The following is a 23,293-nucleotide window of genomic DNA, read 5'->3' as shown; positions in this document are numbered from 1 at the left end:
GCTAGAATTTACACACTACATCTAATCATAATAAATAAAAAAATATATTAATTTAAACTAATATTATATATCATTTAATGTGTTATATTAATAAACTTTAATGTCATGAACAATGAAAATAATAGAAAAATTAATATGACTAATTTAAAATTTTTAAAAGTTAAATTTAAATTTAAAAAAAAAAACTAATTTAAAAAACAGATAATTTTTTAGTAACGAATTTGTCTTACCATTTATTCATATTATAGTCAAATAGATAGTTGTAGAGATATCTAAATGGTGGATTTGTGAGCACAACATAAAAATGAGATGAAGTTGCAGCAAGTAATTCATGATTACCAATGAGTACTATATTGGTCTGAAACAGATTTTCCAATTTCTATAAGTAGAAAGGAATCTTAACGAGGTATGGTTTTAGGTGGTGACAGGGAATGGATGTTGACTCATCAACAAAGAAGTATAACACCAAACAAATCCATCTCAGACCTGGGATTAAATACACAAAGTGGTTGCTAATATGCTATATGCTTATGAACAAAAGATTATACTAATAATATAATGTTTTGGTTGAAATGAAATGGCATGGCATTATAGTACCACAACTTTATCAACACATGTTAAAGTTGTTATATATTACTAGTAAATTTTTTTTTATCTGTTAATAAATATATTAAAAACTTAAATTATATATTTTTTACACAAACTTAAATTGTAAAAAGTGAAATAATAATGCAATGTCCTCCTAGGTTCAAAAGGATATCAAAGATTGACCTTTCTTTTTCACCCTTTTTTTGGGGCCATATTTTGATGGGAAAGTAAATACTAAAGAAAAAACAAAGTCTCATCAAACTTAATTAATCTATCTCATTGCTGAATTTATTGTGTTCCCACTAGGCATTTGAAAAATACAAGAGTCATATTTGTTTTTAAGTACATAAAGGGAACCAATAAGAAAACACAGGCGGTTACAAGAGAGAGAGAATGGAGTAGGACTCACTGATTCTAGTGCCTTCCTTCACAAGAACCCACATGTCCAATTTCCATTTTTTTTATTAAATTTTTAAAATTTTTATTTTTTATATAATTTTTATTTGAGCCACCTTTGAAGGCCCACAAGGGCTAGAGACATGTTTGCTGGGACAGTATGTTAAGCAAGCACCACATAATTAATATTTTTTCTTCAAAAATGAAATGAAATATGATTTCAAGTTAGAGAGAGTGGCAAAGCATTAATCAATAATGAACCAGGTTTCTTCATAGAGAAGTAGTAAAGGAAAAAAAGAAAGAGATAGAGACAGAGACAAAGACACAAGCCCATGAAAGATAAAAGGAAAAAAGGTTGCTACTTGCTATGAGTTAGAGGATATATCATCATATCTGAGACAAAGACTTGACCCTCTTATTGAGGCAACTTACAAATACAAACTTAGATATTAGATATCATCATCTATAGACTATAGTATAGGAGAGAGGTAAACACATAGATATATATAAGTTTAGACCATATATAAATATGTACCACTTTTTTTCTTTTTACATATTTATTCATACTAGAGTGATGCTAAATATTATTTCAGGGAAGAAGAGAATGGAGTAAGGAAGCTAAAAGAGTTGTTGCATGCATGGGGAGCCAGAGAATAATAGGAGGAGGACTTGGTTTATCTGAGGCAGGGCCTTCAACTCACCACCATCACCATGTCCCTTCTTATGGTGTTCTTCATGGAATTAATTCTGCTAATCCATCAACCTTAATGTAATTAAACTTCTCCCTTATGCTATAATATGATCTGATGTTAATTAGAAATAATTAGTTTAATAATGATGTTTTTGTTTGATAGTAATGAAGGACATGCTTTTAACTTTGGAGAGTTGGAAGAGGCAATAGTGCTGCAAGGAGTAAAGGCAAGAAATGATGAAGGCAAAGCACGTAATGTTTTCCCCTTTCTGTGTTTTGTTTTTTGTGACGTTAGATAATAAGCATAAGAAGGAGGAGAAGAAGAATTCAAGAAGGTTTGAATGTGTCTAAAAGAAAAGAAAAGAAAAGAAATAATGATAATAATGCAGAGTTATTGGGGAGAGAAGCTAAGAGAGAAAGAGAAGTGAAGAGAGAAAAGAGTGTTACCATTTCCAATACCATAATGATTCTGAGGCAATAGGCTATGATGGCGTGGGCTTACAATCTTAGAAAGGCTCACCCTCCTTGCATGATTTTCTTTCTTTCTTTATTTTTTCTACTGACTCCATAACTGCTGCAAAAGGAGGAGGATTAGGTTCCTCATTTCTCTTCTCTTTTTCTATGATATTATTTATTTTGGTATAGGCTTCAACAGTCCTTTATGGTTTGGTGATCCTCTCAGATTTTACTTTTGTGATTCTTGCAGCTTTATTCACAACAGCACCCAGACCTGCAGCTACACTAGAAATGTTCCCTTCATGGCCAATCAGATTTCACCAAACCTCAAGGGTACTAGTACTACTCTCATCTTTGACCATTCAAAATTATTAATATAAAGTTTCTTATGCTTACAAGTAACAAGTTCAAACAATAATAATATTAATATTAATCATGTTGGGTTTGAATCATGCTCATCAAAATTAAATCTTTGCAATTAGGGAGGTTCAAAATCAGGAGGAGAAAGCACTGATTCAGCACTTTCAACAAAAACTGAGCCACCCTTGGAAGCAGAATCTCCAATGAGTAAAAAGGCAACAACACCTTCTTCTTTAGATCATCAGCACCACCTTCAACATGATCATCATGATGCCTCAAGAATAGTAGGCCCTTCTTCATCATCACAGAATCAATCACAAGCCAAATCACCTCATGAAAAGGTAGCTTATTAGCTTACTCTGATCTTCACAAAAACAACACTGTTTCTCAACTGTTTAATCTCTCAGTTTCACTCTTTTCCATATCCCAAAATCTCAGGGAAAGTTCAAACTTGATGCAATTATTACTGTTCCACATCAGTCCCTCTCTCTCTCTCTCTTATCTTCACATAGAACAGCACAGATCCCAACATGTATCGGAAAATCAAAAGAACTCAGAGTTTTCCTGATTCCTGAAGGATTTTCTGATGAATATATTCTGACATGAAATATGATGGAGAAAGAGAGAGAGAAATAGAGAGGGATGGATGTGTACAAAGTACTGACAAACAAACAAACAAACAAAGGGAGAATCTTTTCAGTACTTATCAAGTATCAAAGTTTTCTCATTTTAAACCCGGTGTCCTACCAAGTTTACTATCCTCTTCTTCTTCTCATTCTTCTTCTTCTTCTTCTCCTACTCAAGTTCTAAGCCACAAAAAACAATGGCTGAAAATGATCCCTTTTGCTACCCTTATCATATTGATTATTGCATGCCTCAAGAGAAATGGTCTAAGGGACTTGATCAGCATTCAGAAACTCTTCCTAGAAATTCTGTGAGAAAATATAATCATATTTTTCTTTTCTTTTTCATTTTGGATTGAAAAAAATTGTAGCACCCTTTAATAGCTTAGCTACCTAAACATGGTCTAAACTTGTATTCATTTCCCTCCCTCTTTATACCAAGAAGCTTCTGCTATGGAAACATTTTTCTTCTGATTTTCTAGTCCCAAATTCTACACTGATTGTTTTTAGCAAAAATAAATTTTTGTTTCAAATAAGTTTTTTTTTTCTTATTTATTCTGAAATAATCAATCTGTTTCAAATAAGTTTTTTCTTCCCCCTTGAGTTGCAGAGGAAGGGAGCTGGTTCCACATCAGAGAAACCACTTGATGCAAAGGTGTTTGAATATGAAAGCATAGATTATTATTTCTCCATAAACCTTTTTTTTTTGTATCTATATCTCCTTCTCTATTATATTTTATAATATAGTTTCTGCATTATTGAAGCTATGTTAACTTCTTTTACATTTATTTATTTTTTCTATATTATTTTGCTATCAGACATTGAGACGTTTGGCTCAAAACAGAGAGGCAGCAAGAAAAAGCCGTCTAAGGAAAAAGGTGTGTCCTATTATTATATGGTTGCACAAATTCAAAAATAGTTGTTAAGAGATAAGATTAAAGCATAGCATATATTGTAAATGGTGACAAAAAATGATTGGATGTTAATAAAAATGAATAATAAGTACATTTTTCTTGTTGTCTATGGAACAGGCTTATGTGCAGCAATTAGAGTCAAGTAGATTAAAGCTTACACAACTTGAACAAGACCTTCAAAGGGCTCGTTCTCAGGTTCTAAACTCATATATATTAAAATATATTTCATCAATTATTATGTTATACTATATAAATTATAAAGTTCTCTTTTTGTATATGTTTGTTCTTACTATTTGAGCTCTCTTCAATTTAATAGGGACTATTCATGGATTGTGGTGGTGTTGGAGGCAATCTAAGCTCTGGTGAGTTCTTACCAATTTTTATTTCTTTGAAAAAAAATAATGTTGAAGTGCAGTTTCTTTGAAACTTTGGTTTGTAGTATTCTTTTTACACTTGAAGCTATTACTCAGTGCTGACACATAGGAATAAGAAACTATGGTTGCTGTGTGAATCCTTATTTACTTGTAATATATATCTTTTTTCTTTTCTTGTGAAGTATAAATTCTTGGAATACCAAATAAAAAGTCAAATTTTGATATTGAAAGCTAATTTTTTTTAAGACAAGTCTCTTGAGTTTGACCAACACCTATGGCTAATTCTGTTTGAATCTGAATTATATAATGACAGACTAAACTACATGATAGAAACAATAGTGGGCCAGAATTTATAGATTAGATCATGCATATAATATATATATATATATTTGATGAACTGTAAGACCTTTTCTTAACATATATGATATATGTAAAGTCTACTTTATATACTTTAGCTTTTCACAGAATCATTCCATTATGATACTGTGCTCTTTATATGATACTTTTTATTAGGCTTTATTTAGAGAAGAAAATTAAAAAAAAAGTTAACTATCAAATAAAAATGAGAAAAAGTAAACACATTATCTCTGAAATTTAAACTGATAAAATTAAATAACACAATATTTGGGTTGATTATATAAATTATTTTCTCACGATGTTAAGTCTATTAAAATTAAATTAAATTTCTTGTATGTAGTATATCATACAACGAATCCATTATTATTTATTTAATGAGAAGGAATAAAAATGGTGGTGGTGGGTCAATTTCAGTGGTAGCCACATTGCACCAGTCACCAAATCAACCAAACATTTTAATACTTATAATATACAGATATAGCTACATTATTATTAAATAATAATGAATAAAAACCAATCCAAATTTGAACCGGCACTATATAATAATAATAATGAATGAATGAATGAATTAGGGTTAATAATGTAAGATGTGGTTATTGGACTTATATGCATGCAGGAGGTGCGATGTTTGACATGGAATACGGAAGGTGGTTGGAGGAAGAGCAGCGGCTGATGGGGGAGCTCCGGAACGGGGTGCAGGCGGCGGTGTCGGAGGGGGAAATGAGAGGGATAGTGGATGGATATTTGTCACATTACGATGAGCTGTTCAGGCTGAAGAGTGTCGCAGCTAAATCAGATGTTTTCCATCTCATCAATGGCATGTGGACCTCCCAAGCTGAACGCTGCTTCCTCTGGATCGGTGGTTTCAAGCCCTCCGACCTCATCACGGTTAATATAGCATTTCAATTAAGCTAGCTAGGGTTCAAATTCTTAATTACAAATTGGGATTATTAATGTTGAGATTGTGGTAAACAGATGTTGATACAACAGTTGGAGCCACTGGCGGAGCAACAGATAATGGGAATGTATGGCCTGCGCCATTCCTCACAGCAAGCGGAGGACGCTCTCTCTCAAGGCCTTGACCAGCTCCAGCAGTCTCTCGTCGACACCATCGCCGGCGGCCCCATTGTCGACGGCGTCCAACAGATGGTTGTTGCCATGGGCAAGCTTGCCAATCTTGAAGGCTTTGTTCGCCAGGTAATTAAACAATTTAATTACAAGTAATAGCACAATTTATTATTTTTGAACCATTAATATTTAAAAGTGTGAGTTAAAAATCTAAAACATTTGGTAACAAAAAAATATTAATAAAAAATAGTCAGAATTTGTCTTATTTAATTTTTAATAACAATTTGTAACGATTAATAAATATTAAATAAAATAAGTTTTAACTGTTTTTGTTTTGTCGGTTAAAAATACATTATATTACTAAACTAAACAAACTAAATTTACATCTAAAAATAATAAATTTTGATAACTACTGATTATTGATTATTTTTCATTTATTAATTTATCTTTTACTACTAGATTTGGTGAAGTGAAGCCTCAGGTGACATCTGTTTTTGTCGCCATTTTTAGTTTGACTAATGATTTTCAAAACAAGATTTGAATGCATACGTGACTTCTAATATGAGGTTTCAAATGTTAATTGGTTGATAAACTCTATAGTTGTTGATGAAATTGGATGCCAAAGGGGCCGGGAACGGGTTTTTATATCTTTAATTTCTCTTCTATTTGACTTTTCGACAATTAAGACAATTATTATGGCACTTTTGATAGGGATAGAGTATATTAAGTGAGAAAGTTTTTATGATAAATATACAAATTTTTAATGAATCTGTTAAAATATAAAAATTAAACTAGATGACTCGTAAATAGAAATCGAATTTCTACCATATAATTTCATAAGATTTTTTTCGGATTTTTTTTTATTCCGACTTAAATTTTATATAGTGTGACATTAGATTTTACAAAATCATTTGATAATATCATTTTCCAGTAACAGATGATAATAACATCAGTTGATACGTAACTTTCTAATCCATTATTTTGTATTTTTTTTTCTGCTCATTCATTGGCTCCGTGCACATTTTGCGCCGCAAATTTGTGCCCCTTATCCCTACCACCTATTACTACATAGCTAACATTTCTCCATCATTTCATCATCTTGGTTTTGCTTGAGAATATGATTGATTTCCTTTTCTCTTTTTTTGTTTTTTGTTCTTCTTCATTTTTCTTAATAATGACATACAGTAGGTGTTGCTTTCTTTTGTTTTTCTTCTTAGTGTAAATTGGTAACGAGGTTGACAAATTGCCTTCACTAGTTGTGGCTACTAGGGTTTATGATTATCCATTGGGATGTATACTTATTACGCTTATAATTAGCTTCTAATATAACATCTTAATTAAAATGTATCACTCGGGAGTTGGTTTCAGAAAGTGATGGGGCTAGATATGATATCCATAATCTCATCATAAACAAACCCTAGGTAGAATATAATATTATTTTATTCCATGACTAGTAACCGTCCAATGCAAGTTTATATAATAGCCAAGACAATCTTACCGGTTTTCAACCGCTTTGAAACCATGTGCAATTATATCTAAATTCTACTAATAATATTATCGAATAAGACGAATATTTTCTATGTCTAGAACATACCTATTTTAATTTCTAACTACACAATTAACTTTTTCTTTTAAACATGTGCAAGGCTGATAATTTGAGACAGCAAACACTTCATCAATTATGTCGATTACTAACAGTTCGTCAAGCAGCACGGTGTTTTATTGTCATTGGAGAATATTATGGACGCCTTCGCGCCCTTAGTTCTCTTTGGGCATCAAGGCCACGAGAGTATGTTATCATCTTTTTCCTTCTAAATTTAAGTACAGATAATTTCATGCGAAATTATTAGTTAAGAATCGTTAGATAATAATTTAATCACAGGACGTTGATGAGCGATGATAACTCATGCCAAACAACCACTGACTTGCAAATGGTGCATCCTTCTCATCATCAGAATCACTTCCCCAGCTTCTAATGGATCCATGCATGGCCTAAAAGCTGTTGTTAATTACAAGTGGGGTATTTCTTTTTAGGGCTGCTTTAGAATGAACGTGTCATCATCATCATCATCATCATCTACTAGAAGAGAATATATCTATATATAATATAAATATTTATTTATTTTTCTCTCTTTCAATCTTCTCTTCTGCGCCCATGCGTGCATTTGTGTCTTTATATTTTAATTTTAATGTAAATGTAAATCTGAGTTTATTTATTTTATGTGAAAGATGAGGGAGCAACTTTAGTAGCTACATAGAATTAGAGTGAAAAAAAAAAGTTCATGAAAATGAAAAGGTGCTTTAAATTTGAGGTCATATACATAAAGTGGATCCATTAAAAAGTATTATTGATCCTATCTCATATCCATAGCTAGTTGCTTCCTTTTTCTTCTAACTTTTAGTATTAATTAAATATATGAAATATATTATTATTATGTGCTATATATGTCGTATGTATCACCCATATCTTATTTAATGGCTTTTCAAACACTCGGAAGCTAAGGATGGCACAAATTGGGGGAAGAAAATAGAGAGGGTTGTTGCATTTGCATGGAAAAGTAGTGGCTGTGATTGCAAGTGGTGGATCAATATATAGTATTCTATATTTCTATAATGCATAGGACACAATGGGAAAGAAAAAGAGAATTGTCTTATTGTGGTGGCTACTATGTATAATTTGGGTGCCTCTGTAGCCTAAAAACCTAAAAAGAACACTCTTCTTGTTTTTTTCTTCCTTCAATAATTAATTGAAGTCGTTATATATGAGTCTTGTTTAAATACTTAGCTTTTGTATTGTGTTTAATAAAAAAAAACTTCAATTATACATAATCCTAAAAATGATGTTGTTAGCAATGTTCAAATATACACGTCCTCTCGTACAAGGGTTTGTTTTGGGTTTGCATTAGTTTTTGCATAGGTTTTCTTTTTCTTTTTCTTTTGTTATTGACCTTATGAAAAATTCTTTCTTTTAAAATCAACAAAAAAAAAAAAAATCAAATTCTAGACCTTTAGATATAATATTATGAGATCCTATCATAAAAAAATGTATTGTGTTTAATAAAGAAAAAAAAACCTTCAATTATACATCATCTTAAAAATGATGTTGTTAGCAATGTTCAAATATACACGTACTCTCATATAAGGGGGTTGTTTTGGGTTTTCATGAGTTTTTGCATAGGGTTTTTTTTTTTTTTTTTTAGTTATTGGTCTTATGACAAATTCTCTGTTAAAGCTAATAAATATTGAATTTTAGACTTTTAGATCATAGTGCTATGAGACTCTATTATGAAAGAGTGTATTATTTTAATCAATTATATTAGGAGAACATTAAAATCAGTTACTAAAATTAGCTATTAGTAGATGAGTTAAATTATATATATATATATAAATAAATATATATATATATATATATATATATATATATATATATAAATATATATATATAGTGATTAATTTTACTAATTGATTTTAGTGTATAATAATTTAATTTATGAAAATCTTAAAAAAAAAAGAAAAAAATGGAAGAAAGAGAGAAAGAAAAGGAAGAGGGAATGAATTTTGGTTGTATGCCTACGTTTGCGGGTGTTGAAAATGTAAATGTTCAGTTGATATTTTTGTTTGTATTTGTTGAATATGAAGAGTTGAAGACACAAGGTTGTGTGTATTTTGATACAGATGCATGCATCACTAATTAATGCCACGTAAATAGGGGGAGGTATCAGATATTTAATTTTAAAAAAAACAAAAAAACTAGTTAGTATTATTGTTTTATAAAATAATGTATGCATGGTATGATTCTGATTTCTAGAATTATTTCTCAAATTAAATACCATCTTGCATTGCGGACAAAAATGTAGTAAGGTTGAGACATTACATGGTAGATATATATAGAGATTCTCAACTAGTAAGTATGCTAATTAATTTTACGTGCAAATAATATACATAGGTTACGTGATCGTGAATATGAATATCTAGTACTGTAGTCACACATGCATGGATTTGAGAAACAAATGAAGTTGAACGAAATTATGTCGATTCATCTTATTAAATCGTCATCAAACCAAAACGTAAAAGCATCACACATCACCTATGTACGTGCGTGCTGCCTAAAGAAGCAAGAAATTAAAACTAAATGAATTTATTACTATAGGTCGAAAAATTGAAGCATTAGCTCAACGACTTTATTAATACCTTTTATATTTATTATTTAAACGAATAGTTTTATCTCTTTTGTCTTTATACAATTTTAAATATTATCAAAATTAATTTTAAATAATAATTACTTATATGGACAAAACACACTTTAATTTAGAGTGTTATTGCACTATATTATTACACGGCTGGGATTCTATTATATTGTTTATTATTAACCACGTCACATTTAAATTTGCTGGTAGCCACATATTCAATCATTAAGAATTGCCAATGAAGGTCCACTTTAGTGTATTAGGAAGTTGGGTGACATTGCATGCCCTAATTAAACTTAATTAAATTATTGGTAAATATTATATCTTTTCTTTAATTTAATATCCTTACCTTGTAATGTTAGTTATCCAATCGTAATAATTTATTCAATTCCAAAGGAGAGTTGCCAGGTTACTTTTATGGATATGATACTTAAATCGGTACGTAATGAAAGAGATAAATAATTATTATTTATTTGAGTTTCTACTATTGATATACAAATAAATATTCTTCTTTCTTCGTTGATAAATAATAAAAAAAAATTGTATTAAATATTAGCTAAAAAATATTTGATTGACAATCTTTGAAGAATCAATCCCTGAAAAAAAGAAGAATAATTATGTATCTATAAGACTAAGTTTGGCTTTTGTGGCCATGTATCATGCATGATTATTATTAATTACTTTAGGATCCATTATGAACTATAGAAATAAAATAATAGGGAGATAGCGATATAGGTCATTGTCGGCGTGCTTATTTAATTAACCGTCCAATTTGATATTGCATGCTACTAACAACTTGATTTATTTTTCTACGTCCAATTTAGCTCAAGTTACATAAGGGCGTCTAGATTAGGTATGTGTTAATCTAATAAAATCTAATCCACTATCGCCTATATATTCTTCTAATTCTCAATAACCAAAAAAAAAAAAAACTTACTAATTTGTTGCTCTAATATTTTCCGTTCAAAATTCTCTCTCACTTTATGTAAAATTTTATGAATTTATTTTCATATGAAAATAATAATTTAGATGTTAATACATATTATGTTAAATAAATTAATCACATATATTAAACAATTTAACAGTTTTTAACTCATATTTTCATACAAAAATATTTTTATGTGAATAATCTTCTAATAAATTTCCTAAAAACTTTTGTTCAGACTGACCATATCATACAATACACACGTACTAAAGAGGGTTAATATTTTTGGTCTTTTTTTGGACGTGATTTTTGTGGTCTTATACCAGAGAGATGGTTTTTCTTTGGGCTCAGGTCTTGTTCTACCTGTATATATTTTGGGCTTTTGATCTAAAATGAAATGGATCAACTATGTGGCCTCGTGGACCCAATAGGAAATAGAGGAGAACTGTGACTAAAAAAAAAAGGAGAAAGTAGACAGCATAGGTATAATAAAAAAACTCCGATCCGCGGCGAATTAAGAGTGAGGGGTAGGGGTGGCAAACGGGCCTAAACCCGTCGGGCCGGCCCGCGTAACCCGCCAAAAAAGGCGGATTGGGCTGAAAAATTGAGACCGCCAAATAGCAAAAGCCCGCCTAACCCGCACCGCTTAAACCGCGGGCTTTGGCGGGGCGGGACGGGGCAGGCTTTCCCGCCGGGTTTAGTATTTTTTGGTGAGGGGTATTTTTACAATTTTTTTTTTGCCAAAACCCAACTTCTCCCAAACCAATTTACAAGAGAATGAAGATAAAAATTGAGTATTTTGAATTATGTTTATTTTGTTTTAGAGACAATATTTATAATTACGTTTTGGATTATGTTTATTTTGCTTTGGGAACAATATTTATAATTATGTTTGGAATGAAAACTTGGTTTATAATTATATTTATTAGATATTTATAATTACAAAAACTTTAATGTTTGTGAATATAAAAATTATAATTTGTTTATACTTTTAGAAATTATAATAGTTAAAAGTAAAAAACAGAAGAGATTTTTTTATGCCTTTATATATATTATTTAATAGTTAAAAAAATAAAAAAAAAGATATTTGGCAAAGTTAGCCCGCCCGCCTGCCATTAGGAGGGGAGCTGGAATTTTGGGACTGCCTCACTAGGCGGAGCGGGCTTTCCCGCTTGCCACCCCTAGTGAGGGGTACAATGAAAAGAAATACAATGACCCAAAGAAAATAATTTTTATTTTCATTTTATTACAAAAACGGGGTAATATGGAAGATCTTTGGTTCATCCAATTTCTTTTTCTTTTCCCTTTCAAATCTATGTTGATTTATGTTCTGATAAGTAAATAGAAGCCATGTTGCATGTAAATGTATTAATTCACCTTAAAATTGTGGGTTAAACACTACTTAAACTCAATTAAAATGTTAAGAACTAGCCAAAGAATTATTTTTTATGCCTTTATTTCCAAATGTACAAGAAGTGAAGAAGAGAGGATAATAAGATCTTAGCAGACTCTTAAGATATATATCTTAGAAGATACAGAGCACACACACTGAGACACCTTATTTTATTCTCATTAAATTTTAAAGGTTCCGGTTGACATGTTCACCAAGCTGCACTAATAGTCCTTCTTATTTCCCTCAATTTTTCTGTCCTCTTTTGTGCCTTTGTTGTGTGCTTCCTCTGTGAAATCTGTTTCAATAAAATAAAAAGCACAAATTACAAAGTTATGTTCATAAATCACAACCCTGCAATGTATCAAATATAACTCATATTATATTTGGAATAACACTCACTACCTCTTGTTTCCTCTTGAGCTCTGCTTCATCCTATTGCACATTCAAAACAACACAACAATATAATAAGCATAAGAAAACATAATTCATAATTAATTACACTGATATCCCTGAGGTTTGGTAAAATTCAGCATTACTTCTTTTAAGGGAAGTTAGTGCTAAGTTTATACTTAATAGGTTGTGTTCAGTGTTATATTGCTACCTAAATGTATAATTTTAGAAATAGAATAGACTTAGGTTGAATTTTACCAAACATCAGAGAGATTAGTGTAATTTGCTACAAAAGAAAAAAATCAAAAGTAATTTAAGAAGAGAACTCTCCCACAAATTGAGTACCAGAATTTGTTTTAGATTCTCATTCTCTTCCTTTAGCACATTCAGCTCTGCTTCTAGCTCAACCGTATATGCCTGCATTACAAGACTTTGACATAAGGGAAAGAAAAATAACATTTCAAGATATGGTTTTATCTCAAAAACATGTCCAAATGTTAGTGGCTTTTTAATGTAGGCATGAGTTTATGACTTGACATTATAGTTCCATGTACCTAGTGTTAACAAATCTTAGTTTTTTGCTGAATGTGAAGCAATGAAGCATAACTCAAAGTGGTTACTTGACTAATAAGCATACAGTGTAACTACAAAACCTGTCTTCTCGCCCGTGATCTTGCAGCAGATTCTCGATTCTTCAACATTCTGCGCTGCCTTCGCTCTACCACCACTTCTGGAGGACCATCAATTACCCTCTTCCTGCTGCTGCCCACGCTCGAGTCCAGAAGCCTTGTGGAGCTATTATTATTCTGTAACAAAATTGGATATGTTCCAAGTCCATTGTTATTAGTCCCATGGTTCCCAAGATTTTGTTGGCTAGGGAATCCTACTCCCATAGGAGACCTCACTGCATAACTTGGATCCATTGGTCTATTACTACTTGCAATGTTGCTAACATGATTCTGAAATACTAAAGGCATTATTGTTGTAGTAGCAACTCTTGATTTTGATGTTAATTTTGATTCTTGTACAACACCAGCTTTAATTAGAAAATCCTCCAATGTCATTTCCCCAAGTGTTTGTTGCTTTCTAAGTGCCTCATTCATTCCAATGTTGTTAGATTCATCCCTTTGTTGTGGTTCTTGGTCTTTGTGGATCTCAGACCAAACTTCCTCCACAGTTTTCTTGCAAATTGGAGATGGGATGACACAGAATGAACCTTGTTGTTGTTGTTCTGTTTTTGTTCCAGCACTTTTCATGATGTGTTGAGAAGCTTGTTCATCATGAAGGGTTTGATTTGTGTTGTTGTTGTTGTTGTTGTTGTTGTCCTCAGAGCTCCAAATGCTGGCTAAGAATTCATCCATGCTCATGGATCCAAAGCTCTTACCACTCTTGCATTGGATCTCATCAAGTGTGAGTGAGAGGATTGAGTTCTGCTTGCTCACTGGTTCTGCTGCTTCTGATTGTAACAATTCTTGTGTAAGGGTTTCATGAGAAATGGTTTTTGTTCCAGAAACTGCCATTGTTGTTTGTTGCATCAACAGGCCAATAATCAAACCCCCTTATTGGCCTGTTCAACTCTCAGATCCAGAAAAGCTGATGAAGAATTAAAGAGACATTCAGCATTCCACTTAATTAAATTAACAAAATTAAAGTGATTTACTAAAATATTAAAATCATATATATGATACAATTGATATAAGCAGTTGCATGCAACATGCAAAGACACATCTGAATGTGTTGCAATCAGAAGAATGAGATTATGTCAAAAGCAAGTAACATAACTCACATATCATCATGGATTTGAAAGAGTAAGATTAAAAGTAAAGTAAAGGAAGGAAAAGGAAGAGATGTATGCATGTGTAAAATAAGATAAAGAATACCTGAATAAGAAAGAAGAGCATGCAAGAGAGAATGTGATGAATTCTAGAGAGAGGAAAGGAATGTAGTTAGGGAATTGAAGAATAGAATACAAGAAAAGGGGGTTAACACTGCACATATATACACTTAAGAGACTTCAACTGCCATTGGCGACATCAATGCATATGTATCTATGTATGTATATGTATGTATGTATGTATGTATGTATGTATGTATGTATGTATGTAACGCTTGGGCAATGGGGTTGTTTGACCAGTTATTTTGGTTATTTCAGCAGTTTGGACCACTGCTTTAATTCCTCTGTGATCAAATCATTATTCTTTTAATTTCTTAATTTTTTTTCATATACATTACATAGTTACAAAGACAATATTAATTAGGTCAGAGAAAGAAGTTAAAATATAAAAATCTCTAATCAGTTTCTTCATACTTATACTTACCAGTTTCTGATTTTTAAAATTATATCTACTTCCTATATTTTTAATTTGAATAAATATATGGAATCAATTTTAATTAATTAATATTAGCCCATTTTTTTCTCTTATTATAAAATTACATTTTTAACATTTATTTTTTAAAAGGTTTAAGAGTTAAGGATAGAATTTAGAATTTAGGATATGTAACTTTACCTTTCTTTCTACAGAAATCTAAAAAAGAGATCATGTTTTGGAGAAGAACATCTCAGGCTGATGGAGAGTTTTATTCCTTTTGTTTCCAAACGTTTATAATCCAAAAATTCTAGGTAAGTTTAAGACCATCTTTTTCATGTATTCTTCCTTTCTTTCTAACAAGTTACACACTTAGTCAAAAACAGAACACTTTCACATGCATGATTCCAAAAAATGATGGCCAAGTATAATTTAGTAATTTACATATAAGGCACCTTCTATTTCTATTTTTCATCCAACAAATCACAAACATAATTTACAGAATTGACATAATTTTCCCAAAGGAAGAAAAAATGTAAACAATAAACAGATAATGAAAATGTAAAAAGCAATCCAAAATAAATATTTTCATGGAGAACTCTCTATATCTACCAAGTAAAAACTAGTCCTTTGGAGTATGAAGAGGTAGGGTTAAATGATCCCTACAAGTAGGATCCTCCTCAACCCCATTGAGTGCAAATAATGCTGACTTATTAGGCCTATATGCAATGTATTCTTGTCCAAGTAAGAGTGCCCTTAATATGGCCTCACATAATCCCCTATAGTACACAATTAAATGTCCACCATCTGGAACTTCATGATAATGTATCCATGGAAGCTTCCCTGACACAAACCTCTGAAGTTGAGATGGCACAACCTTGTCTTCATATCCCTGCCATATGTGAACTGAAGAACTTGTGCTGTGAGGGAATGGATTCGTGAGCTTTAAAGGGTCAAATTCCCATTTTCCAAAAGCAACCCTCCAATCATGCCTAAGTGTGTCAAATACAACTTGTTCCCTTAAGCTGTCCTGTAACAAGCAACATAAATTCAAATCAAAGTTAAAATATATCTAATTGTTACAGAAAAGGAAACACCAAATTGATGACAATCAGAGTTAAAACATATGTAATGTTGAATAATCTTAGATATACAAGATACCAATTTCATAGGTAGTACCTTGGTAAGCATTGGGAAGCCAGGGAGTGTTTTTAGAATATCAATATCACTCTTGTTGAAGAAAGCTGGGTTCTTTTCAATGACAGCAGCTGAAGGCAGCCACTTTTGAGTTACCCACCAATGCAATAGCTTAGGACAATAGCTTGCAAGCCACCTAGCCCATTGCACAAGTTTCCTTCTATAATCCTCTCTTATTAGACTCTTGGGAAGTGAAGGCCACTTGTAATTGATCACTGGTGCTATCAGTGCCAACCCTGCAAGCCTGCACAAAATTAATTGCTCCTTTGCTTAAACTATGCATACTGATATATCAAACAAATCCTAATAGACTATTTTGTCTTGCAATCTATATATCCATCTGTACCTGTGGGGTAAGTACTGAAGGCAACTCCATGTAGCATATGAACCCATTGAGACTCCAATGACATAGAACTGTGGCCCTAACTCTAACTGATCAGCAAGTTCTTGAATGTCAAGTGCTTCACTTTTGAGCGAGCGTTTGGGATTTGGATCACTTTCTCCATACCCAGCTCGGTCATATTGCAGCAGATATATGCCTAGTTCATCTATTAGTTCCTGTATATATGTATATATACACGTTGAGTTTTCAGTCATCTAACCTTATTCAGCATATGAATATCTTAATTGTATAGTACTACTATTCTGTTTAAGTTGAAAGGGAATGAGTAATTGTACTTGGGGTGCGAGAAAGTTCATCTCTTTGGAGCTTCCAAAACCATGGACAATGATGATCTTGTACTTTGCCACATCCTTAGAAACCCCTCTCTCAAGATAAGCCAGGTGCCTCCCATCTCTGAGTTTAATTCTTGGTGAAATCATAGCAAAATCATCTTGGTTTGGAGAAACAACCTTAGTCCCCTGAAACAAAAAAACCAACAACATATATAATATTGAAACCATTAAGAATGAACAAATCTTATCAGTGTTTACCTGACAGAAACCTCTGCAGAGTTGTTTTGTCTGAGATTGTGATGGTTTCTTATCACTGAACAATAGTTTAAGGTGATGTCCGAATCTTTTCATCTGTTCTTGATGACTTAGTAGATCCAAGCCTATGCTTTTTATTTCTGTGTGCACATCAAATATGAATGGAATGAAAACTGAATTTGGTTCATTTGGTTTGTTTAAATCAGAGAGGTTTTGAGGTACTTGATTTGACTTTCTCAAGTTGTTTCCTTTGCTTCTGGGGGATATCCTTTACAAAGGTTCCATTAAGGAAGCATCTTTTTTTCTTTTATTTTTTCAAAAGAAAAATATCTTTTAGTAATATCACTTCAACTTATCTCCTTAATCCTTAGAACTGCTTTATTCAAATGTAGAAATTTACAAGTCTAACATATTTCATGGGTTTATTTTGTTGAAATTTGATATATTTTCTTACTGGAAGTAATCTCTGTTGACTTAGTTCACTAGGATGATTAATTTTTATTTTTATTTTTCTGCATTTTAATATAACCGTACACCATAAGTTTAGATGTTAGTAAATTCCTGATGAAATTAGAACAACAATGGCAAGTTGTATTGATGATTGATGGTTAAAGAAAAAAAATTGATTACTAAAAATATTAAATTGTTTTATTTATTTGTATGATTATCGAAAATGGAAATGCCTAAGTTTTATTTTGTCCATTACTACAGCTCATAATGCTGGATTGCTGGCTCGTGAAATTGTCCAAATTTCGGTTTAAGACCACACTATCACATACAGAGTGGCAAAGTGTAATTAGAGACCAAGAGTGATGATAACACTTTCCATTTAATAATAATAATAATAATAATAATAATAATAATAATAATAAGGGTAAAGTATACTTTTTGTCCTTAATGTTTGGCAAAAATTTTAAAAATACCCCTAAATTTTATTTTGTTTCAATTTTGTCCCAAAAGTTTTCGATTTGCATCAAATATACACTCGACGGCTAAATTTTTAAAAAAATTAAGACGAATCTAATAATAATGCAAGAAAATTATGCTTGATTTACTTGTGTTGAAGGTTGTTCTTATGAAATTGTTGTTGAATCGATCTTAAATTTTTTGAAAAATTAGCCGTCACGGGTATATATAATACAAATCGAAAACTTTTGGGACAAAATTGAAACAAAATAAAACTTAGAAATATTTTTAAAATATTTGTCAAACTTTAGGGACAAAAATATACTTTATCATAATAATAATAATAATAATAATAATAATAATAATAATAATAATCTAATTTTCTATTACTGTCTATCTATGTTTGGTAAGGTCGTATAAACATAGCAGAAGATGAATGTTTGTGTGGTGAGGGTTGCGGGAGTTTATACCAAGATATTTTAAGAATATTCTTTTATATATTTAGCTGGATGCATGTCACCGTCACTTTTATTGTTTTATGGCTCCTTTCTTTATTTTGATTAATCCTGCAAGTTTTGATTTAATAATTAATATGAGATTATCTATACTCATACAATATTGCTTGCAATTCGTAATTGCTTCTTGCGGAGAATTTAATTTTAATAAAATGTTAGTTATTTACTATTTACTAATTACTATTTACTAATTCAAGTGTTACCCCACTATAAAAGTGCGCCTGACGCAATATTTAATTATTTTAGAACACAGACAGTCAGACACGGATTGGGGGACTAAATTTTCCTTAAAATAATAACGTGGATATATATAGACAAATTTTGATGTGATTATTTTGTGGCAGGAATCAAATGTAGAACATTCTTTTTCCCAGATAGGAGAGATGGAGATGGAGTTACGTATGTTATGCTGCTGTGTTAAATTCTTCCTAATCTCATTAATTACGTACAAGATACACTAATATATAGTTAGACCCGGTATGAATACCCACGCAAAGTGATAAACAAGTCAATCATATAAGGAAAAATTAGCCTATTATTCAAGCAATGTTTTTTGGTTAACACATATAGCATTATTACATTGTTATTTATTTATTTTGTAAATAGGCAAATTCTTCCCCAAAAAATTATTCGTTTTTCAAATTGGTTTTGGAAATTGTTTTAATCAAATTTATCTTTGAAAAATTTTAAGTTAATCACGTTAGTTTTTCCGTCACTTTTTTTATTGATGGTGTCAAAATTTGTTAATATAACACACTAAGTGATACCATAACATACACCTAAAAGTCTTAATTGACTATTAACATAATAAATTTATAAAATTAGATCAAATCAAAACCTAATTAAGGAAAAAACTTAAGACATTGAAATCTCTCAATTTGAAATTGATTTAATCTAATTTCATAAACTGGTCATATTAATAATCAATTAAGACTACTAAGTATGTGTTATGTGTCACATAATATGCTACATTAGCAAATTCTGACGCCATTAGTAATGAAAGTGACAGAAAGACTTTACATGACTAACTTAAAATCTTTAAAAATAAATTTAATTAAAAAAACTTTTTAGAGACCAATTTAAAAAATAAATAATTTTTTTAAAAACTAATTTGACTATTTACTTTTTATTTATTACATCAAGACATGTTCTGTTTGGTCTGATTAATTAGCCAAATCAATGATTAATTAATTTTTGGTTGTTCTCCAAGCAAAAGTTCTCTAAAAATAGCTTCACACAAGTACTTTTCATGAATGATGAAATGTCCACCATCCGGAACTTCATGGTACCTTATCCAAGGTAGTTGCCTTGCAAGGAACCTTTGTAGCTGAAATGGAACAAGCTTGTCTTCATGACCCTGCCATAGATACACATAAGAAGCCTCATCATTTTGTGGGAATGGATTTTGAAGCTCCATAGGGTCAAATTCCCAGTCTCCAAAATGCACCATCATATCTCGATACAAGGATTCATATTCACCTTGCTGCCGTATCTTATGCTGCAACATCAATTGATTCACTATATTATTGAATGTAAATATAACAAATTAAACTCTAAGAGAGTAGGTAGCAATGGAAATTGGACCTGATTGGGCATAGGTACTTGTGACATTTGCTGCATAGTTTCCAGGTCTCGTTTGTTAAGAAGTATAGGGTGTCTCTCAGATATAGAATCACGAGGGAAGAACTTCTGGGTCATCCACCAATAAAGCACAAATCCAGGGGCATAGTGGGCAATCCGCAGTTTCCATTGGTCCCTTTTAAGTTGCTTCTCAAATTCCCGCTTCACCAATTTTGGAGGAAAATAAGGCCACCAGAAATTTATCACAGGAACTACTAGTGACACACCAGCTAGCCTGCACCAACCTCAATGCTATCAAGCATCAACTGCTTTTCAGAAAATAGATCTCTACAAATTTTGAGTTGAAATTATAGAGTTATAGGTTCTTGAAACTAAAAGTATGTTTTAGATAAAATTATAGATTTATAGATCTTTAAAATAAAAAGAATTAATTACTTTTCACAAAATAGACTCCTACAAAATTTGAGATGAAACTATAGAATTGTAGTCTTGTAGGTCTTTAAAATGAAAAGTACTTTTGAGATAAAATTATAGAATTATAATTTTTTAGAATTAGAAATATCAATTATTTTTCATAAAATAGGCCTCTAATAAATTTTGAGATGAAATTATAGAGTTATACGTTCTTAAAATTAAAAGTATTAATAAGTCTAGCAAATATATCAAGTAAGTCGACGAATTTATAAATCTAAAGACTTGATTGATTATCTTTAGGTAAAGACTCGTATGTAAATATTTTTATTTTTTTATAAATTAATAAAAGTATTCTGCACCAACCATCAAATGCTATCAACTACTTTTCAGAAAATAGACCTCTAAAAATTTTGAAATGAAATTATAGAGTTATAGGCCATTAAAAATTAAAAGTATTTTTTAGATTATAGAATTATAGGTCTTTAAAATTAAAAGTATTAATTATTTTTCACAAAATACGCTTCTAAAAAATGTTGAGATGAAATTATAGAGTTATAGGTCCTTAAAATTAAAAGTACTTTTGAGATGAAATTATAGAATTATAATTTCTTAGAATTAGAAATATCAATTAAGTTTCACAAAATAGGCCTCTAAAAAATTTGAGATGAAATTATAGAGTTATAGGTCCTTAAAATTAAAAATACTTTTGAGATGAAATTATAGAATTATAATTTCTTAAAATTAGAAATATCAATTATTTTTCATAAAATAAACCTCTAAAAAATTTGAGATGAAATTATAGAATTATGCGTCTTTAAGATTAAAAGTATTAATAAATCTAAAAAAATATATCAAGTAAGTCGACTTTATAAATCTAGAGATTTAATTGATTATTTTTAAATAAAGACTCATATGTAGATATTTTTATTTTTTTAATAAATCCATAAGAGTGGTTCTTGATTATTTAAACAGTGGTAGAAAGACAAAAATTCAAAACCATAATAAAAGCAAACCCAAACTAAAACTCTAACCAAAAGACCTAACTGCCTAAGCAACACCGTACCTACATATCTAAAACACCATCACCAAAAAACCATAACCTCTCCAATATAAAGACAGCCTAGAATACTACTTTTAAGTTTATGTCGCACTAAATATAATCAGACAAAAAGCACAGCCCTAATCACCATAGAAGCCAATCTAAGAATCAGTTATTTCTTGGGCGTATTATTATCTGGGAACAAAGATTTTGGTCTCATAGAAAACAACATAAACAGACATAACCAACACCTAATTAACAGGAGAGAACTCTAAAACAACTTTTACCATACGTAATTATTCTCCATTCCTCAAGCAGTTAATCATTCTCCACAGTTGATACCATATGCAGATATTTTTTCAATATGAAATTAATAATTGAAAATGATTAAATAATTTTACATGTTTCATTAAATTTTCATCTAATAATTATTAATTATTAATTTTATACGAAAATAATAACATGCAAATTTTCACCATTCTCTTATCTCAAAGATCTAATCTATTATAAAATTTTGGTTTAATTACTCTGCTGGTCTCTATAGTTTCGCAAAATTTTCCATCAGGTCCCTATATTTTTTTTTCTTTTAATTGAGTCCTTACACAATTTTTTTTTAATTGGGTCCCTACACTTTTTTTTTCCTTTTATTTAGGTTTCTGTACCAATTTTTTTTTTTAGTTGGGTCCCTATAAAATTAAACCAATTACTACTAAGAGGGACTTTTGAAAAAAAAGTTTGGTGTAGGGACCCAATTAAAAAGAAAAAAAGTATAGAGACCTAATTAAAAATTTCATGAAACTATAGGACCAACAGAGTAATTAAACCTAAAATTTTTAGAGAAGTTATTTGTGAATATTTACGGTCAAATTAATTAGCATGCCTGTGGGGTATGTATTTGAGACAGGCCCAGACAGGGTATGTTCCAATGGACATCCCAATAAGATAGAATTTAGAACCCAGGTGCAACTGCTCAGCAAGTTCTTGAATATCAAATGCTTCACTCTTCACATTGCGCTTTGGATTTGGATCACTTTCTCCATACCCTGCTCTGTCATATGTCACAATGTACAAACCCAGCTCTGCCATCACTTCCTGCATGTATGTCACTCTCATTATATGCAATCATTTTTCGAATTAAATATCCTTGGAGAGGCAAATGGAGTTCTTACTTGAGAAAGAGGCAAATAGATATCCTTGGAGCTATCATAGCCATGAACAAGAATGACCTTGTATGTAGCATTTTCTCTCTGGACCCCCCTCTCGCTATAAGCCAAGTGTCTACCATCTCTCAGCTTAATTCTTGGTGAAGTAATAACAGGAGGACCCTTTGGTGGAGGAGGCATTATTCTTTTATATGCATAAATTACAACACTCACTACCACCATACATGCTGCTATTCCCAGCATAATGGAATGGACTAGCTAGAATCAAAGAAAGAATGAATTGAGGATGTTTTATTAAATCTACTCAATGGTATCTTATTTGCGTGTGAATGATAGTTTTAGACCTGAAGAACTATATAAAGCATAATTTGGTGGGGGTTGAGATTGAGACTGAAGACTCAGCAAAGCATTAGATTGGTTGGCTTGAACATTAGGTGATCACTATTTAATTATGTATAAAGCAAGGACTACACCCATCTAACAGTCTCAACCGAACTGTCAAAGGATTAATCTTCTATAG

General features: G+C 31.1%; 4 protein-coding genes across 5 annotated transcripts; 1 reads left to right on the top strand and 3 right to left on the bottom strand.

The window, feature by feature from the left end:
- The first annotated feature begins 1,151 nt into the window (after positions 1–1,151).
- On the top strand, positions 1,152–7,957 carry TGA9 (bZIP transcription factor family protein). 2 transcript variants are annotated; one of them, XM_016314486.3, is made up of 13 exons: positions 1,156–1,472; positions 1,578–1,753; positions 1,839–1,927; positions 2,382–2,464; positions 2,614–2,832; positions 3,725–3,769; positions 3,933–3,992; positions 4,146–4,223; positions 4,345–4,390; positions 5,376–5,647; positions 5,735–5,956; positions 7,474–7,616; positions 7,710–7,957. In XM_016314486.3, exons 2-13 carry the CDS (start codon positions 1,623–1,625, stop codon positions 7,801–7,803), a joined length of 1,482 nt encoding a protein of 493 aa, XP_016169972.1. In that variant the 5' UTR covers positions 1,156–1,472; positions 1,578–1,622; the 3' UTR covers positions 7,804–7,957. The 2 variants fall into 2 exon arrangements, with proteins under 2 accessions (XP_020964346.1, XP_016169972.1); XM_021108687.2 differs by lacking the exon at positions 3,725–3,769 and having other exon boundaries at positions 1,152–1,472.
- A 4,410-nt stretch (positions 7,958–12,367) lies between these two features.
- On the bottom strand, positions 12,368–14,739 carry DPBF2 (Basic-leucine zipper (bZIP) transcription factor family protein). The gene is made up of 5 exons (XM_016313822.3): positions 14,603–14,739; positions 13,376–14,315; positions 13,068–13,139; positions 12,735–12,764; positions 12,368–12,627 (listed from the first exon to the last, which is right to left on the bottom strand). The coding sequence occupies exons 2-5, from the start codon at positions 14,255–14,257 to the stop codon at positions 12,541–12,543; spliced, it is 1,071 nt and encodes a 356-aa protein (XP_016169308.1). The 5' UTR covers positions 14,258–14,315; positions 14,603–14,739; the 3' UTR covers positions 12,368–12,540.
- A 720-nt stretch (positions 14,740–15,459) lies between these two features.
- Positions 15,460–17,784, bottom strand: LOC107613750 (uncharacterized). Its single transcript, XM_016315875.3, has 5 exons — positions 17,159–17,784; positions 16,904–17,086; positions 16,572–16,783; positions 16,208–16,469; positions 15,460–16,058 (listed from the first exon to the last, which is right to left on the bottom strand). Exons 1-5 carry the CDS (start codon positions 17,249–17,251, stop codon positions 15,651–15,653), a joined length of 1,158 nt encoding a protein of 385 aa, XP_016171361.1. The 5' UTR covers positions 17,252–17,784; the 3' UTR covers positions 15,460–15,650.
- A 1,205-nt stretch (positions 17,785–18,989) lies between these two features.
- On the bottom strand, positions 18,990–23,087 carry LOC107613751 (uncharacterized). The gene is made up of 4 exons (XM_016315877.3): positions 22,780–23,087; positions 22,491–22,702; positions 20,161–20,431; positions 18,990–20,074 (listed from the first exon to the last, which is right to left on the bottom strand). The coding sequence occupies exons 1-4, from the start codon at positions 23,014–23,016 to the stop codon at positions 19,760–19,762; spliced, it is 1,035 nt and encodes a 344-aa protein (XP_016171363.1). The 5' UTR covers positions 23,017–23,087; the 3' UTR covers positions 18,990–19,759.
- Between the last annotated feature and the right edge of the window lie 206 nt (positions 23,088–23,293).

This window comes from Arachis ipaensis, chromosome B8 (genome assembly GCF_059453495.1).
Source record: "Arachis ipaensis isolate K30076 ecotype BB chromosome B8, ASM5945349v1, whole genome shotgun sequence".
NCBI classification, from domain to species: Eukaryota; Viridiplantae; Streptophyta; class Magnoliopsida; order Fabales; family Fabaceae; genus Arachis; species Arachis ipaensis.
Note: the sequence above shows the minus strand (reverse complement) of the source record. Positions and strands in the feature narration are given on the sequence as shown.

Excerpts from the sequence above, each read along its gene's own strand:
- TGA9 (XM_016314486.3), top strand. The coding sequence starts at position 1,623 with ATGGGGAGCCAGAGAATAATAGGAGGAGGACTTGGTTTATCTGAGGCA. Across the intron at positions 1,928-2,381 it reads AAATGATGAAGGCAAAGCAC|CTTTATTCACAACAGCACCC; the intron begins GTAATGTTTTCC and ends TGATTCTTGCAG. Across the intron at positions 4,224-4,344 it reads TTCAAAGGGCTCGTTCTCAG|GGACTATTCATGGATTGTGG; the intron begins GTTCTAAACTCA and ends TCAATTTAATAG.
- DPBF2 (XM_016313822.3), bottom strand. The coding sequence starts at position 14,257 with ATGCAACAAACAACAATGGCAGTTTCTGGAACAAAAACCATTTCTCAT. Across the intron at positions 13,140-13,375 it reads GATCACGGGCGAGAAGACAG|GCATATACGGTTGAGCTAGA; the intron begins GTTTTGTAGTTA and ends CTTGTAATGCAG. Across the intron at positions 12,765-13,067 it reads AGAATCTAAAACAAATTCTG|GATGAAGCAGAGCTCAAGAG; the intron begins GTACTCAATTTG and ends AATGTGCAATAG.
- LOC107613750 (XM_016315875.3), bottom strand. The coding sequence starts at position 17,251 with ATGAAAAGATTCGGACATCACCTTAAACTATTGTTCAGTGATAAGAAA. Across the intron at positions 17,087-17,158 it reads TCTGCAGAGGTTTCTGTCAG|GGGACTAAGGTTGTTTCTCC; the intron begins GTAAACACTGAT and ends TTTTTGTTTCAG. Across the intron at positions 16,059-16,207 it reads GCTTCCCAATGCTTACCAAG|GACAGCTTAAGGGAACAAGT; the intron begins GTACTACCTATG and ends TGCTTGTTACAG.
- LOC107613751 (XM_016315877.3), bottom strand. The coding sequence starts at position 23,016 with ATGCTGGGAATAGCAGCATGTATGGTGGTAGTGAGTGTTGTAATTTAT. Across the intron at positions 22,703-22,779 it reads TCTATTTGCCTCTTTCTCAA|GAAGTGATGGCAGAGCTGGG; the intron begins GTAAGAACTCCA and ends ACATACATGCAG. Across the intron at positions 20,075-20,160 it reads AAGTACCTATGCCCAATCAG|CATAAGATACGGCAGCAAGG; the intron begins GTCCAATTTCCA and ends TTGATGTTGCAG.